The sequence below is a fragment of the Vidua chalybeata genome, chromosome 8, assembly GCF_026979565.1.
Source record: "Vidua chalybeata isolate OUT-0048 chromosome 8, bVidCha1 merged haplotype, whole genome shotgun sequence".
Taxonomy (NCBI): Eukaryota; Metazoa; Chordata; class Aves; order Passeriformes; family Viduidae; genus Vidua; species Vidua chalybeata.
Genome location: NC_071537.1, coordinates 24197818 through 24213503, shown reverse-complemented (window position 1 = coordinate 24213503; position 15686 = coordinate 24197818). Strand labels below are relative to the sequence as shown.

Here is a 15686-nt window from a genome sequence, read left to right as displayed (position 1 = left end):
CGGCTCCGGAGAGCACCTTGGCGGGGGAGGCGGCGCAGCTGTCACAGGTGCGGGATAATTGGGATCAGCGGGGACACGGGAGTCACGGGCTGCCCGTCACTCAGCGGCAGCTCCCCGGGAGTTTCGGCACTGACGCGTCTCGAAACAGGCGGGTGTCCCTGAGTCACCCCGCACCGCAGCCCCCGGCCGTGCGCTCAGCATCGCTCCGGAGCCTGCCCTGCGCTTGGGCCGCAAACCTGCCCGAGGGATTACAGAAGAGAGTAACAGCAGTCCCGGTTTAACATAGTGAACTATCCTTCATGTTTTATATGACAATAACAACACATGTAATTTTAAGTTTTCTTAATTTAGCAACTTAGATGAAAGTACTCAGTACTAAATATGTCAGTCATATTTAGATATTACTTTGAATTCTCCAGTTGCCATCTTGATTCCAGGTATAAGTACTTCCAAAAGTTCTTCAAATTCTTGAGACCATAAGGTGTCTACAAAAAAATCAAGCATGATTCTAATAGTTTTCACATTTCTTGTATTATAAATTAGAGTTATTCTAATGAAGGTTACAGTACTGCAACCAAGTAAACTTTTGATCTCACCTAAGTTCTCTGTGTCAAGCAGCTAAAAGGGCCTTCATTGGTGACATTCACTGACTCAACAGAAAGCTGTCAATCAATTCACTGCCATGACCACAAAGATCAGGGCAGAACTATAATGTGCAATTACAAACAACAGAGAAATCCTGGACGAACACCATTTTTCAGGCACACGCTCCAGAGAGACCCTTAACTGCTGATGCCGTAGGGATGACTGTAGCAAGTACCACACTCTGTAACTACAGAACCATATAAAGCTGTGTCAAAAGGTCCGTCTTGTCCTGAGGGTCAACAGAAATGCCTAAGGAGGAGTGAAAAGGGGGAGGAGGGGTGTATTATAGGCCAGGACGCTTTCAACCTGCTACTGCTTTCACTCTAGAGAACTTCCTGAGCTGACTTTGGTATGTAGCCATCTTTTTTTCTTGTTGTTGTTCCTCCCATGTACTTATCCACTCATTGGACCAGTTTTAAATCAGCAGCTTCCTTGGTGATGAACTGGAAGCTGCCCTTCCACAGGCCTGCTGCCCAGAGCATCGAGAACCTGTTTGAATATTGTTCCAATTGCCTTCATCAATGTGTCTTACTTCTTGTGCTGGAGGAGACAAATTGTTTGGTGTCTATCTTTGTCATACAGACCTACAGCTCTTCTCTCATTTCAAGACTGAAGAGTCACAGCCAACTCAGTGATTATTTATAACAAAGCTCTTCCATGTCTTTGGATCATCTTTATTATCCTTCTCCGAGCTGTTCCACTTCTACAGATTTTTGGGATAAGAGGCACTTTGCACAGTATTCAAGATAAGGATGAACAATGACTTACTTTGTGCATACAGTGCCATGCTGGTATTTTCTATTTCTTTACCAATAACCTAAAGGTGACTTTTTTTTTAAATAAGAGCTAAATCAGCACTTCTACCTAGCTTGTCATATCTTTTCAGCTTCAAGTCCATTTTTAGTAAATTTTGACTTCTCTTAATCTAATCATCAACCAATTTTCTAGTGACCATAAAAAACCTCATACTCATTTTTCATAATGTTTCAATTGAAGTAGCCACTGGAAGCCCAAATCAAAATTAGATGTTCTGTTTATACCTAAAACAATGGTCAGTTCTGGCCCTGAAGGATTTATTATTTAATAAACAAAAGATGAGCAAAAGAAAATACCATCTTGTTTCACACTTAGGAAACACAATTAAACAGCTTTGAACTATTTTGCTCAGAGGAGTTCACAGGCATCTTTGGTAGAGCAAACAATAGAGTCTTCCTCATTTGCAGGCCTTGGTAAGAAGACAAAACAGCAGTGATTTTTGTATTTGAGAATATGGACTGAATTATTATCTCTAGGTTTATGCAATAGAGCTACTAAATCACTTGTTATGGTCTGCTCCTGCAGAGTCAGATGAATTACAACTCATGCAGACAGCTTGACTAGGAACTTGTGAATTACAGAGGTCACTTTCCAAAAAGGACAGAAAAAGGTCTCCAAAAACTGTCAAAGGCCACTATATCACTGCCAAATGAGGCTTAGAGCTAGCTCAGCAAACTGATACGATTTTAGGGGAGCTTTGAATACATCCATTTATAGACTTGTTCATCGTTGAAACTGTGCAACATGTGGCAGGGAGATAAGTACATTTAGCTGGAAAATGAGTGCATCCAGACTAAACTAGTTAGACAACAGCAGACAAAAGTTAAAAGAGCCGCTTCAGCAGAGCTCTCGTGGATGTGGGTACCGCCCTTACAGAGTTCATCATCCTCTCTCCCTTCCCCCAAAATTACATAGAAGTTAGAGATGGATAAACAAGGAGGGCCCTTTTGAAATTAGTTTCTAAATAGATAATTTTAAAAACCACCTACTAAAGGAACCTTCTTATGTTGTAGCAGAGAAATTTCTGCACAGGAAAAAGTACCTTGAATGATACAATAACAGAATTTCATGCTGATATATTACTTACAACTTGAAAGTCTTCATAAATGCTATTCAGTAACTGATTAAATATTACCACCACTGTGCCAAGACAGCCAGGAAACAACAAGAGCTGTCAAGTGGCTCTTCCAAAGAAACGGAAGGAATAAATGCTTGAAAGGTGACCTAAAATTTGGGAATTTTGATTTCAAGGGTCTTGAAATGGTGTTACCCCAGCAGACAGACAGTTCACTGATAAAAAGGGGATATGCATTCCTGATTCTAACTGTCCAGCTGCATGCCTACTCATTTGTGACACAGGAACGTGGGTTAATTGTTAATCTTGGATTGATGCTGTTGGCAGATGTGATAAGATTGCATTTTGCAATCTACCAAGAATGCAACTACATGGAACTCAGACCGGTCTGTGGCCCATTTTGATATGCTCTTCATTGGGCTGGACCATGCTTGGACCATGCAAATAAAAACTCAAATACAGGCTGTAGTAATCTGCCATGAAGTGCATTGCACAGGAGCATCAGTTGATACTGTGATACAGGGAATTCCCAGGATACTAATTTTGATGTTCATAAGAATGAATGCACAAATGGGACATGGTTATCTCAAGGACTCTGCTAATCAGGACTGTTAGAATAAGGAGAGGTCATACAGGTACTCAGCTTGATTTTAAGTGAGGAGAGCAGGAATTTGCAGTGGATATTCCCACCTTCCACCTGCAGAGCCTGGATATGTTGCACTTCAAAAGACTCAGCCTAATATTTTCTTCAAGGTTTTGGCTAAGCTGGAAGATGAGTGAAGAGCTGGAAAGGAACTCTGTGATCTGTGTCTGTGATATGCATTTATTTATGAATGGGGACTGGAATGGGGGAGATGGTGAAAGACCTCCATTACATTAAGTGATTGCAGTGTGAAATTAAACTATACAAGAGCTCAAAGGGCATAGAGTGGCCACATAGGTACACTTAGGGATAAAAAGAAAAAATGCTAATAAATATTTCCCCTGTTCCACATTTCTTCTTAGGAAATTGTAGTAACTCAGCTCACTACGTGAACATTCTCTCCAACACACATTGTACTTAAAGGAGCAGTTTCCCCACATGACTTCATTCTAATTACCTACAAATAGTCATACAAGAAAAACCTCAATCCACTCATGCTCTTTACAGCTGTGATTAGCATTTTCATTTCAGAACTTCTGTGTGACACTGCTTGCCCGGAATTCATTACTCAATCTCCCTGCATAATGCATGGCAACCCGCTGCTGATGTGTCACAGTGCCTCTATGCGGTGCCCAGCGCCTGCAGCATCCCTGAAGTTTGTCCATACACTGCAACAGCTGCCAACAGATAGATCACAACAGCCTGGCAAAGCACTTAGTACATTTAAAATGCCTGGTTTTAGGTTCCAGGAAAAATGCAGCTACTACTCCCAGTGGCCTCACAAATCTTCAGGACATCAATAGGTGGTTTGTGTGTGGGTAGGGGAGATACTGCATACTTAAAAAACAGTATTAAGAGTTACAGGAGCCCTTCTACCTTTAAAACCACAGAAATTTCAATTGTAACACAACTTGAAATTTACAGGGATAAGTTCAGTTAATTTCCACCGCTGGTTCGAGGAACAAGTAATTAGGGAATAGTATCAGAAATATTTTAAGAATTGGATAGTCATGATACTTCATGTTGTATAAGTAAGATGAGACTGGAGCTTTAATTGGCTGCCTGGTAAAGACTTGGGTTTTCCTTGAGTTTGTCTTGTGTGCAAATCTATAAATATATATATATATAAATAAAATACAGATCTATACCTATAATATAGATATAATATGCATTTTGTATAGCATATCTTTGAGATAACAGCCGCCTCTGTACCTTGTATACCTTTTATACTTGTATAAGATTGTAACTTGTACCTTGTATAAGACAAATTATCCTGTCTGCTCTAAACTAATTCTAGCAATAACCATAGTTTTGGGACATATTTTTTAGTTGTGGAACTTTACACTTGGAAGCTAAAAATGGTCAGACAACATCAGTTTGAACAAGAATCACCTAGACATTAAAAGCTTTACAGATGTAACAAATCTAAAAAAATTCCACCAGTTATTCTGTAATGAACAACTCTGCTTGAAGCAATCTCACCACACAGAATCTCAGATTCCTCTTTGCTTTTTTGCCATTTCCCTACTGAAAGTTTTGCTTACTTTCAGCATGTAACAGCAGTACTACATGAGTTAGCATGGAACCTTATGACATACTTGTATGACATAACTGCCCGTGACCATCACCTGAATACACAATGTGCCACCAGCTGAGCTCTCAAGTTGTCAGATGCAGATTAACATGTGTCACATTTCCAGTCAAAGAACATCATCTCTGGATAATGAAGCATTTGGTGAATTATTTTGAAGCTAAGGGTAAAAAATTCTCTTCTCTGATTCAGTGGCATTTCTGCACATTTTGCCATCAGTTTGATAGTGGCAATATGGAAGCCATGCTTCTTCCCAGAGGGACCATCATTCATAACTTGGAAAGGAAAACTGCTAGGAATTCTTGTGAAGGAATGTATTCTGAATAACTTTATGAACTGGGTGTTACAGCCAGTCACTAACTAGGAAGCTCACTAGATGTGTAAATGGGTAAAATTCACTGATTTTCCATGTCTTAAAAATGTACATTCTGAGAAACACAGAAGTAACAAAAGGAAGCAGTGATTATAATTTTGAAATATAAAAAAAATTGAATAAATTTAAATATGTATTAAAAACACACTCAGACTTCAACTCCAGCATTTATTAAACAAATATGGGGAATTTCAATTGTTTTTGCAAACCAAAATATCAAAAAATTGTATTTCTCTTTTTCTAGTGTTTAACTAGTTAAAATTTCTTAAAATTAGTAACCTATCTCTGTGTTCACAATAATCAATGTGTTCACATGAGACCAAGGTGACAAACTAAATGTGACAGAATATTTTTAGCAATATCTAAAACAACCAACATCATGAAACAGCTGTGGACAAACTGGAAAGTCAATTAAAAACAACTCTGACCTAGGGGAAAACCAGAATTGATAATCCTAAATCTACCTCTTAGGATGTCTAATAGACCCAAAAAGGTGCAGAGAAGCCAATGTATTTAGGAGTGGTAAATACTAGTGTTAACTTTGCTGTGTGTAACTGGATCTATCAAAAAGTATGGTGAGTTCAGTATTTGGAAAAATACTGTACAAACCAAGCAGATATATTCAACAGACAGGGGAAAGATCTAGATCTAGATCATCTAGTCCATGAAAGGGAAGGATTTTAACAGAAGGCTGTACTTAAATTGTAGGAAACCAATTATGGTCTAGGCAAGGAGTATCTGGAAATGTGGATGAACCACGTGGCAAACCAACCTGTCAGCCCACCTGTGCCATGCTGTGTGCTAATGCCTGCACGAGTTGTGACCTAATTGCTCTCTGCTTGCTTTGCAAACAAAATTGCATCATTGATTAGGTTCCTTGGGAACCACTTTTATATTCCCCTGGAAAATTCTGTAGACTGATGGAAACAAGCTATCTCAGCAGAAGCTTTCAGTGGTCTGAGACAAGAAAAATCTCGTGTTCTTTTTAGACAGAACAAATATGAGTAATTAATTGATGCAATGACAGACATTAGGGGTAATATCCTACATAAGAGTCAGTAGGATTTCAGTGACACATAGTGGAAAACTGTAATAAGGTGACACATTGGTAATAGTTAAAAATGTAAAAAAGAAAGGTTCATGACTGGAATCTTTATGAATGCAGGAAGATTTGTACAGATGTGGAATTTAAGCAGATAAAAGACAAGTCAGTTCTGGTTAATTACACATACAAATATAAGACTAAGTACACAAATGTAAAAAACACATTCTTTAATTTTAAAGGGAAACAAAGAAAGATAACAAAGAATTATATATAGAATACCAGGTGAGAGTTGTACAGCTGTTTTATATGCTAACTAGGTTACTTTAAATGAAGGCAAACAGGTCTGTGCACAGGACTCCCATCCCCATTGTCCAAGCACAAAAAAGACAATAGGTCTGTCCCACTTCTATGTTTCTAATTGTTTTCAATGTTACTCCTGTAAAAACCACAGTCAAGTGCATGGCAACAGAATACAATGCGCACAAACAAAATAACATGAATCAGAGATCATACTGATGAGGAAGAGCAGAGAAGAAATGCAGGGAAATAAGCTTGTTCTGAAGTTGTTCAACAATTGATTAGCATGTGGATCAACAGAGAAGTCACAGACAGATACTCGTGTAGGTGGCTCTCTGGAAGCACATGAAGAGTGCATGACACACAGAACACACTGTCAGGACATAGGAGACACCAGCATCAACTGTATACAAACATCTTACCTATCCTGGGGTCCTCAGGTGACATCTGGGAGAAATACCACTTTCAGGATTGTTGCAGCCTCTGCAGACTTCAAAGCTTGAAAAATGTACAGTGCTTAGGGACATCACGAGCTTTCCTCCAGCTGTACAGTGCCAAAGTCAGTTTGCACTATGTCTTGTTGACACTTCTGGGGAGCTTCCAGGAAAACAGAATACCAAAACCAAAGTTGTTATTAATAATGGGCTGAAATGGATAAATACTTTTTGATTAACTACAGTGTACACTCTAACTTGGTTTTATTATGTTATCCTGAAAATTCCACTGGAATGGGCACAGCTGCCAATGAAGGCACAAATTCAGAGTCAGAAACAAATGATTTTTACAAATTTTGAGAAAATAAATCCCTAGTCTAGATTTATACATACATACATATATATATTTACACACACACACATTTGTGTGTATCTCAATCAACAACAAAGACTAGTGCCCTTGTGGAGGTGTGGAATGATTGCTATACGTGCTTGCATAGATACTCATATTGTGAAATGGTTGGTTGTTCCCAGGTATTTGAATGTATTTCAAAGGTGGGTTCTGCCTAAATGCCTTCAGAAATGCCATCTGCAAATACAGAGATACTCAGTAGATCTGTTAAACCAAGTTCTCAGATGCAGTGAGTGATGTCTGTGGCTCCGTTCGGTGCAGAACTCCACCAGGACAGGACCTCTGTGTGTTGATGATATCCTGTGTGTACTCCCTGTGTCACCATTCAGGCTGCTTACAGCTGAACAGGTGGGTAAATTAAGCAGATTTGTAACTCAAAGGCTGCATTTAGAAACCAAATTCTTCAACTTTAAGATGGAGATGCATTAAGAAAAAAAAAATATGTCTAATTTCACTTTAATGAAAGGTTCCAATTGAAAGAAAACTATCAAATTTGGAAGAATATAAAACAAATGTGCTGGATGTTTAATATCTCCACATGTGCCAGTTCCAGAGAGAAGCCATCCTTTCCTGTTATTCATATCACATAAAGATTTAATTTCAAAGTAATTATTACTTGTCTGGGAGAGAGGCAGTGTCCTGCACACTGAACAACAAGTTACCAATGCCTTGCTTGGCAGGGGCTTTTTTTCTGTGTGATCCCATATTTGCATTCATAATCTTTTTTTATCTTTGGTCTCCAGGGTGGTTCCCACATTTCCCTTCCTGCACCAAGTCCTGCTCTGATTAAAAGGTACACCTCATGCAACTGAGTTCCCCATTAACTCAAACCAGGGAGGGCAAAGGGGAAGTTCATGGTTTCAAAATGAAACTCAAAATTTACAAATCAGCTGCCAATTATTCAGACCTTAATTTTGCAAATTTATTTAGGAAAAAAAATTTAACATGAGCAAATGAGAATACTTCAGTGTTACAACAGAGTATATAAATGTCTAGCAATAGTCAAATAATTTGATCTTTAAATACAAAATAACCACATGAACACCTAATATACAGGTTTCATCTGAATACATATTTATTAGATAAATATTAGGTTGTCACATCATCTAACTACATACAGTTTTGCAAGACTAAAAATCACAATTATTTTTTCTGACCAGTTTAAAGTATGAAATGATTGCATTGTACTGTACATACAATGTACAAACAAAGACAATGGCCATTTTTGTATGTTACCTCAGATTGTACTTTTTTTTTGAATTCTCCTCTGATCGTGATATCAAAAATTGTACAAAGTATGAATTTGGTTACAATTTTTTTTTTTTTTTAATTTTTAATCCCCGTATTTTTCTTCATTATTTCTGTAGCACCCTAAAAATACACAGGTGATAGACTAGTACACGTAAGCTAAATATTACATGTAGATAAAACAAAACAAAACAAAGGATCAGAGTATATTACAGAAGTGAAAGTGGAACAAATGCTGAGACTCCACAAACGCTAACAAACAGGATTCATTTTCCACATAAGATGGAGTTTCAAGCTTTTTTTTTTTCCTGCGAAATAAAAACAATGCACATTCCAAGGAAAATGAACGCGTTTCTGTTAACATGTCTCTATTTGTCATTTACATATGTACAGCTGTCCCTTGAGTCTCCGCTGCAGACACTGGCGTGTACTGTCAGTCCTATAATAATGTCTTGGCAGCAGAACTGTAGATCTCTGTGGGTTCTTTCCCAGATGAACTTCCATAGGGAAACGATTAAAAGGTAAACAAACAAAAAAAAAAAAAAAGAAGAAAAATACTACTGGAATCTCATATAATAATTAAGCTTTAAAAGAAATGACTGTGATTACCCTATTTGCTAGGTTTTTTTCCTCTAAATTTTAGTATGGCAGTGAACAGATAAAAAAATAACTAAATTTTCAGAAGCTTTTTCATATTGACTTCACTATACAGTACCTGATTTTAGGTGACAGATAAATTTTAAAACTGTCTCAAATGTCCAACGTTTGGGTGATGGGTAAAAATTGTACTTTCCAAGTTCTGCTTAGAAACCAAGTATTTCTGTAAGTTTAAAGATGTCAACTGTCTGCTTTAATTATCTATTACTGTACAAAGCAGATGCCAACACTGCTCCAAACATATTGCTAATATCTATGGGGCTTCTTTTCCCTTTATGCTTTCCAACAGGTACTTTTAAATGATACATTTTAAATACTAGCAGTTAGCAAAAGGTCAATCCTTAACATACCTGGCTTAAAATACTAATATTGTGTTTAAGAGAAAATTAATTTTAGGTGACTAACTTAGCTGCTCAGGAATCAGTGGAGAATGAAACATGAAATAGAATCAATTAAAAAAATCAGAGCAACCAGTTCCAACTAATAGTGAGAAATCTTCTTTATTCCCAAACCTATGGCTTAAGGAACTTACCCCCCAAATAGAAAAAAAACTAACTCTAAGGGCATAAAGTCAGTTTATCATTAGCCACCTCTGCACATGACTTCCAGACCTATATAAAAAAATGCAGCAATAAAACAGGGGGAAACTACTACAGCAAAATGGCTACACAACACATCCGTATCAGTAACTGAACAATGGTCTTTCCTAGGAATTGTGTGATAGCAGCACCACACCACAACCATATTACCATGTATTAACACCAAGGTATCTTTAATATTCTGCACAGATCCTCTACAGGTTGTCAAGCCTACATAAGAAAAAAGACACTTCTAAGCAGAATAAAATATACTATACTGTTTCCCTCCCCCACCCACCAACATCCCTAAGTGTCTTTGCCCCAGTTTCAGAGACTGGAGCACCAGTACAGTGATATAAATACGGTACCATACAGATTTGCTGCTTCCCTTAGTGCATCTTTACCTGGTCAGACAGCTGGTCCTACGTGTTCTGCTCACTTGGGCAAATGAACAAACTCTGCCATTACCAGCTCACAATCACCCACAGTCAATGAACACTGGTTGATCAGTTGGGGTTACTTTTTCCCTAGGCAATCACTTTCCCTAGGCAAACACAATTATGTTTCCATGACAGAGCTGGGCCCTGATTATCCAGGTACTGCCTGATGTATCAATTCATTCATCATATAAATGGATATGAAATTTGGGCTAACTTACCAAAAGAAAACAGGGGGGGAAAAACCCAAAACCCAACTCCCGTATTCTGTTAAAGAACCCTCAATTTTCTTTTTTAAAAAAGGACCCATATTTTTTTTTCAGACAAGGTATTTAAAAACACCAGCAAAAGTATAACCAGGTCATGAAAATGTTGAATATTATCAAAGACGATACTAAAATATTCACAAAGATATTTACAATAGCAATTCTTAAAATAATTGATTTTGCATAATGAACAGCGCCTTTCTTAAAAAAACTTGAAAGAGGAAAAATATAAGTGTGGGACCATTTCTACATAATACGTTTGACAGATTCAATACTCCTACTGGAAAATAAAAGAACTAAACCGCCATTTCCTTTAATATCTACAGCAAGGTGCTGCTGACTAGCATATATATACCACAATGCATGTACAGCAGTAGTGGGAAACATTAACAAAAAGAGCAAAATAAAACAAAAAATGCAGAGAATTTACAAATATGACTTTGGTGAGGAAAGCAAACCCAGAGTCGTAAGCACAGAGCACGCCATTTACAGCACTGCAAACTAAACACAGAGGGCTGGGAAGCTATCTAGTCAAACTGACAGAAACAAACAAAATTTTGCCTGGCACTTCAGTTTAAAATGCATTGTGGCGAGCAAATGAAGGGTGTTTGATTGAATTTGGGAAGAGGAAAAAAGGAGTAGGGTCAAATATGCTTTAGTATCAAAAGAAACAAAACCAGCAACTGTACAGTGGGGAAAAGCTGAAATGTTGCACCACGAGGGCAAAGTTGGCACACATGCACTTCTTACACAGCTACTGTACATCATTTATAAGAGAGAGAGAGAGAGAGACAAAGAGCACAGAAATGGGCACAGAAGCAATAGGAAGCTCATGCAGGAGCAGCAACCACACGAGAAGCAAAGATCACAGGGGCAAGACAGTAATTATGGCAGCAGGGTCTCTTGAGGGCAGTAGCAATCTACTGACAGGTACTTATTCTCCCCACACTCGGTCCTTCAGAAGAAAGAGCTCATCCCAGCAGCCAAAGTTTAAAAAAAGAAACTGAAGGAGGAGAAAAGGAAAAGGCGGAAGTATCTGTAACAGTCACGAAAACAGAATGCAAAGCAAAACTAAAATGAAGCTGTAAGACGTCTGTCCAATGTCAATGCCCCTTCTCAAGCTGATTATTAAAAATAATTATGCAGAAAATGATGTTACTCTCCCTCCATCCTGCAATGATTTCCTTGCTGCCTTCAACCCAGCTTGTCTTACTATGCATTGTGCAGTACAGACAGTGACACAAACTCTTGGGGCACCGAAGGCTGTAGGTAATAATCAGGAACAGTTTGGTTTGCATCCCCCCTCCCTCTGTTTTCCATTACGTATGGCATACATGGCAAAAAGATCTATTACAGCTGGATGTTAACGCAGTCAGAAATGGTACTGATTTGAAACCAAATCACAAAAATCCCTACACATTGCAAACTTTAAAAAAATGTTTCCTGGGTGCTTCCAATCTGTGTGCTGGGCCAGAGGAATCCTCTGCAAAGAGATGGTAAAGATCCCTGTGCTTGCAGAAATCCCGACACCCACAGCTGTGGCCTGAAGATCTCAGGACTGAAGTCGCATTACCTAAACTGCTGGCTCCCTCTGACAGGCCTGTGTGTCTTCCCTACCTTTGCCACTTGACTGTAGGATTTGTGCTTTTTTGAGCTTTGTAGGTGTTTTTTTTTTTCATTTTCTGTGTGGCCAGGACAATAATTCCAAGGCAAACCCATGGCTGGAGGGGGGCAGAGGAGAGGTGGGGTAGAGGGAGATACAGTTTCAAAAAAATGGAAGAACAAGCATTGTAAAGACACTCTGAGACGGGTCAATTAAAGACAGTTCCATTCTGTTGATTTCTCTTCCCTTGCCAAGATTCGGTTTTGCCAAGATACTTCACACTATGTTTATCACAGAACTCTCTCTCTAGAGGATGAACACCAAATGGGGTTTCCAATAGCTGCACAACTGTCTATGCTTCTTTGTCACATGTAGCATGGCAGACTCGGAGATTACTGTATTTATTTAACTTTTGTATTATTTTCTCCCGTCACTTTCGCAGTCTTTGAAGCTAACAAAAGCAGTTCTGAGATGAAGAAAGCAGGGAGTGCACCATTGGATCGAGTTGTGAGGTTTTTTTTCTTCTCTTGTGGAAAAGGAGTGTTACGATTCCTCGCTGTGCAGCCACACACGTGTGAACAAGTGAAAAGGATGGGAGAATACATATAGTTTCAGTTGTTCTCAAAGAGAGACAGAAGGTCATCATTGCTATTGCTTGGCAAATCAGGAGGATCCAGGTATGAAAGCAGCTCATCTGGATTTGTGAGTTCTGGAAGCAGCTATAAAATACAAAGATAAAATAAAAATTACAGATAACAGAAACACAACTGAGAAAAGAAAGGGATTAAACACCACACATTCCTGGAATCTGGTTTTCACAACAATATATCCAAATACAACAGAAGGCAGCGTCATAAGCCTAACACCCTCAGGTGATGCAGTATCCAATTGCTTGTGGAAGTCTCTGTGACTCAGTTTTTACCTGTGAATTACATTATCATCTCAGTTAGGGTTTCTCAATCCACCTCCCCATCATATTGCCTGGCTCGTGATGCTGACAAAAACTTCTGGATAAATGCTCATTATGGATGTTTCCTATAAAACACTGCATAAACATTTCAAACATGCACTTTGAGTAATCCATATTTGAGCTTAAGGTAGATGGGCAAAGGCTGGTCTGGCTCTCACACATTAGTTCGATGGCCACCCAAAGCCTGCAACTCTACAGAAGGAGGCAGCCCTGTCCTTTCCTCACCCTCAGGAACTCAGTGCACTCATCTAAGCTCTGGGACAGTGACCTGGAGCAAGAAACTCACCCAGGGTTAAAGCAATCAACAAATCAGGGAAAGTGGAAAAAAACCCAATTGAGGAGGAGTAAGGAGAGAGGAGTGGCAAGGCAGCTGGGTGAGTCCTTCTCCTTTCTGTGGCAGGAGTTCACAGTGGTTGGAAGTACTTACTTGACTCCAGCATTACATGCAATTCCAGACATTTTAAAGGTGTAACATTCCATCCAACAGAAGATGACCTAATCTGCACAGTGCTTTAAAGTATCAAAATGAATAGCTATGGGACTTCAATTTGTATTTCCAAAATACCGCATTCCAATTATAAAATTTTGTTTTTCAAACCTCACAACACCTTCTTTTTGATCTGACAGATGACAAGCACATTGTAACTCCTGGGTTGTGCATCAGGCAATGTTTTCTGCTCTATAATGCATCTCGCCCTTTCCTAGGCAAATATAAAAGTGTCATATATAAAAAATTGCAGAGAACAGTTTGTAATAAAGCCATTTTATGTTCTGCATTGTTTGAAAGACAGAAAAATATGGACTGTTTTAACAAACTTAGGTACAAGAAATTAATTTTAAGTTGTTCTATGTTTTCAAATATTATAAAACCAAAACCTTGACCACTTCAATTTAACATATAAACACTGTATTTATATGCTTCTATTACTCTTGTGCAAATTAAACTTCATTTTCTAACATTATATGGATAAACAAATTTTTCAATAAGCTAAACATGAAATGCCAAAAAAAAGTTTATTGCTTTCTAAGCATTTTGAAATAATGCAATGTCAAGTTTACATAAACAGAATCTCCCAGAAGGAATCTTCTTCTTAAGCTACCACCTCATTTTATTCATGGTAAAAATGCTATTGTCATTGTATGGAGATATGAGACTTTTAAATGTACTTCACCTACTATCAAAATTTTTATGAGTATCTCATAAAAAATCCAAAAAGAAAAAAAAAAAAAAAAAGAAAGTCCAAAAGAAAATGGCAGCCCCACCAAGTGTGGAGAAATAAAAAAAGTTATTGAATTTGTCCTACAATTTTACAACTCATTCTTAAAAATTTAAATTGTCTATGAGACTCATTCTTGTATACCGGGGATTTTTTAAAAAGTTTAAGAAGAGTGGAAGTTTAAACAATATGCTCAGTATGCAAAGTAGAAATCTTCTGAGTTGTGAGGGTGACCTCAGCTTCCCTCAGTCAGAGGGGTCAGGCAGCACAGCTGGCCTCCTGCCCCACTGGTGTGAAAAGCAGAGACCTCAGTCAGGACTTGCTGGGAACTGAGAGTGCTGTGCTGGAGCAGGGACAGAAGAGAGAGGAGTGCCAAGGCCTGTGAGGGGGTGATGGGGACAGAAGCTACAGGAATGTGCCAGATTTAGGGTAGTTTGGAGAAGTGTACCCTGTGCTCCTGAAGTGCAAATTGAGAGGTCTAACTAGTGATTTCAGTCTTGAGCCTCTGCTGTCAGAAGTACCCGTGCAGATCTCTCCTGTCTGTGCCTGCATCCATATGAGGTGGATTCTTTAACCCAGATTAAACCTTAGACTGCATCTCACTGAATTCCTGCAGAATGACCATGACTGTGTCAGTAGGGAGTGGGCCAAGTTGCCCACAGTACAGTGCCCTGTTTGCTTTGCTGCATGGGACTTTATTCAGCCAGGTTCCACAACACACCTATTAAAATAATGCATCTGATCAGGTTCACAGGTATTTCCATTAAGTTTATTTCCCACACTGTACAGCACTTGCCTCCCGTTAAGAATCCAGCAATCCTTCATCAGTGATAACCACAGTACTGTGGTAAGTGTACAGATTTTTGTACTTTACCCTCACCAAGGAATGGGTGCCTGACCCATAACAAAATACTGTATGTTTCTTAAGTATTAGAAGAAAAAAAAGACATTTTAATTTCACCTTTCAGTATTGCTCAGACAAGGTCCTTAAGGGTTCAGAACTTCAACTACCACATAACCTATCGTTCCCAAAGGATGTGCACACAACTGTATTGTGTGAAACCGCACAAGTTGCCTCACTGATCACTGTTCCTGCCGCATCCTGGAGCCTCTATCTGTCCCCTAACTCCTTCCCTCCCCCGTGAGGCTGCCTGCCAGCCCAGTGCTCCTGTGTGACAGGGGAGATGCAAGTATACAGCAACAGCAAATACAGATATAAATCCAAGGTACAGAAGCAAACATACCTCTAAGGAAATTAACTGTGCAGCAGCAGACTTTGGAACAGACAGAAGATACACATACAGGAATGCATGACTCAAAGAAAAAATCCAATCCTAGTGCTGAGGATTTTTATTTTGGGAGGTAGATGGCTAACCAGG

General features: G+C 38.8%; 1 protein-coding gene and 2 long non-coding RNA genes across 4 annotated transcripts in view; 1 reads left to right on the top strand and 2 right to left on the bottom strand.

Annotated features, from left to right (window-relative positions):
• Positions 1-421: 421 nt before the first annotated feature.
• Positions 422-2635, bottom strand: LOC128791174 (uncharacterized). The gene is made up of 3 exons (XR_008431996.1): positions 2549-2635; positions 597-832; positions 422-485 (listed from the first exon to the last, which is right to left on the bottom strand). It is a non-coding gene; the product is annotated as an uncharacterized LOC128791174 (long non-coding RNA).
• LOC128791173 (uncharacterized) lies at positions 1951-8134 on the top strand. Of its 2 annotated transcripts, none has more exons than XR_008431995.1 (3): positions 1951-3982; positions 7593-7679; positions 8075-8134. It is a non-coding gene; the product is annotated as an uncharacterized LOC128791173 (long non-coding RNA). The 2 variants fall into 2 exon arrangements; XR_008431994.1 differs by having other exon boundaries at positions 1951-3997.
• A 248-nt stretch (positions 8135-8382) lies between these two features.
• ZMIZ1 (zinc finger MIZ-type containing 1) overlaps positions 8383-15686 on the bottom strand; it is a 287515-nt gene continuing 280211 nt past the window's right edge. The window contains exon 22 of the mRNA XM_053948519.1: positions 8383-12839. Coding sequence (XP_053804494.1) covers positions 12732-12839 — 108 coding nt within the window. The 3' untranslated portion in view covers positions 8383-12731. The remainder of the gene's footprint in view (positions 12840-15686) is intronic.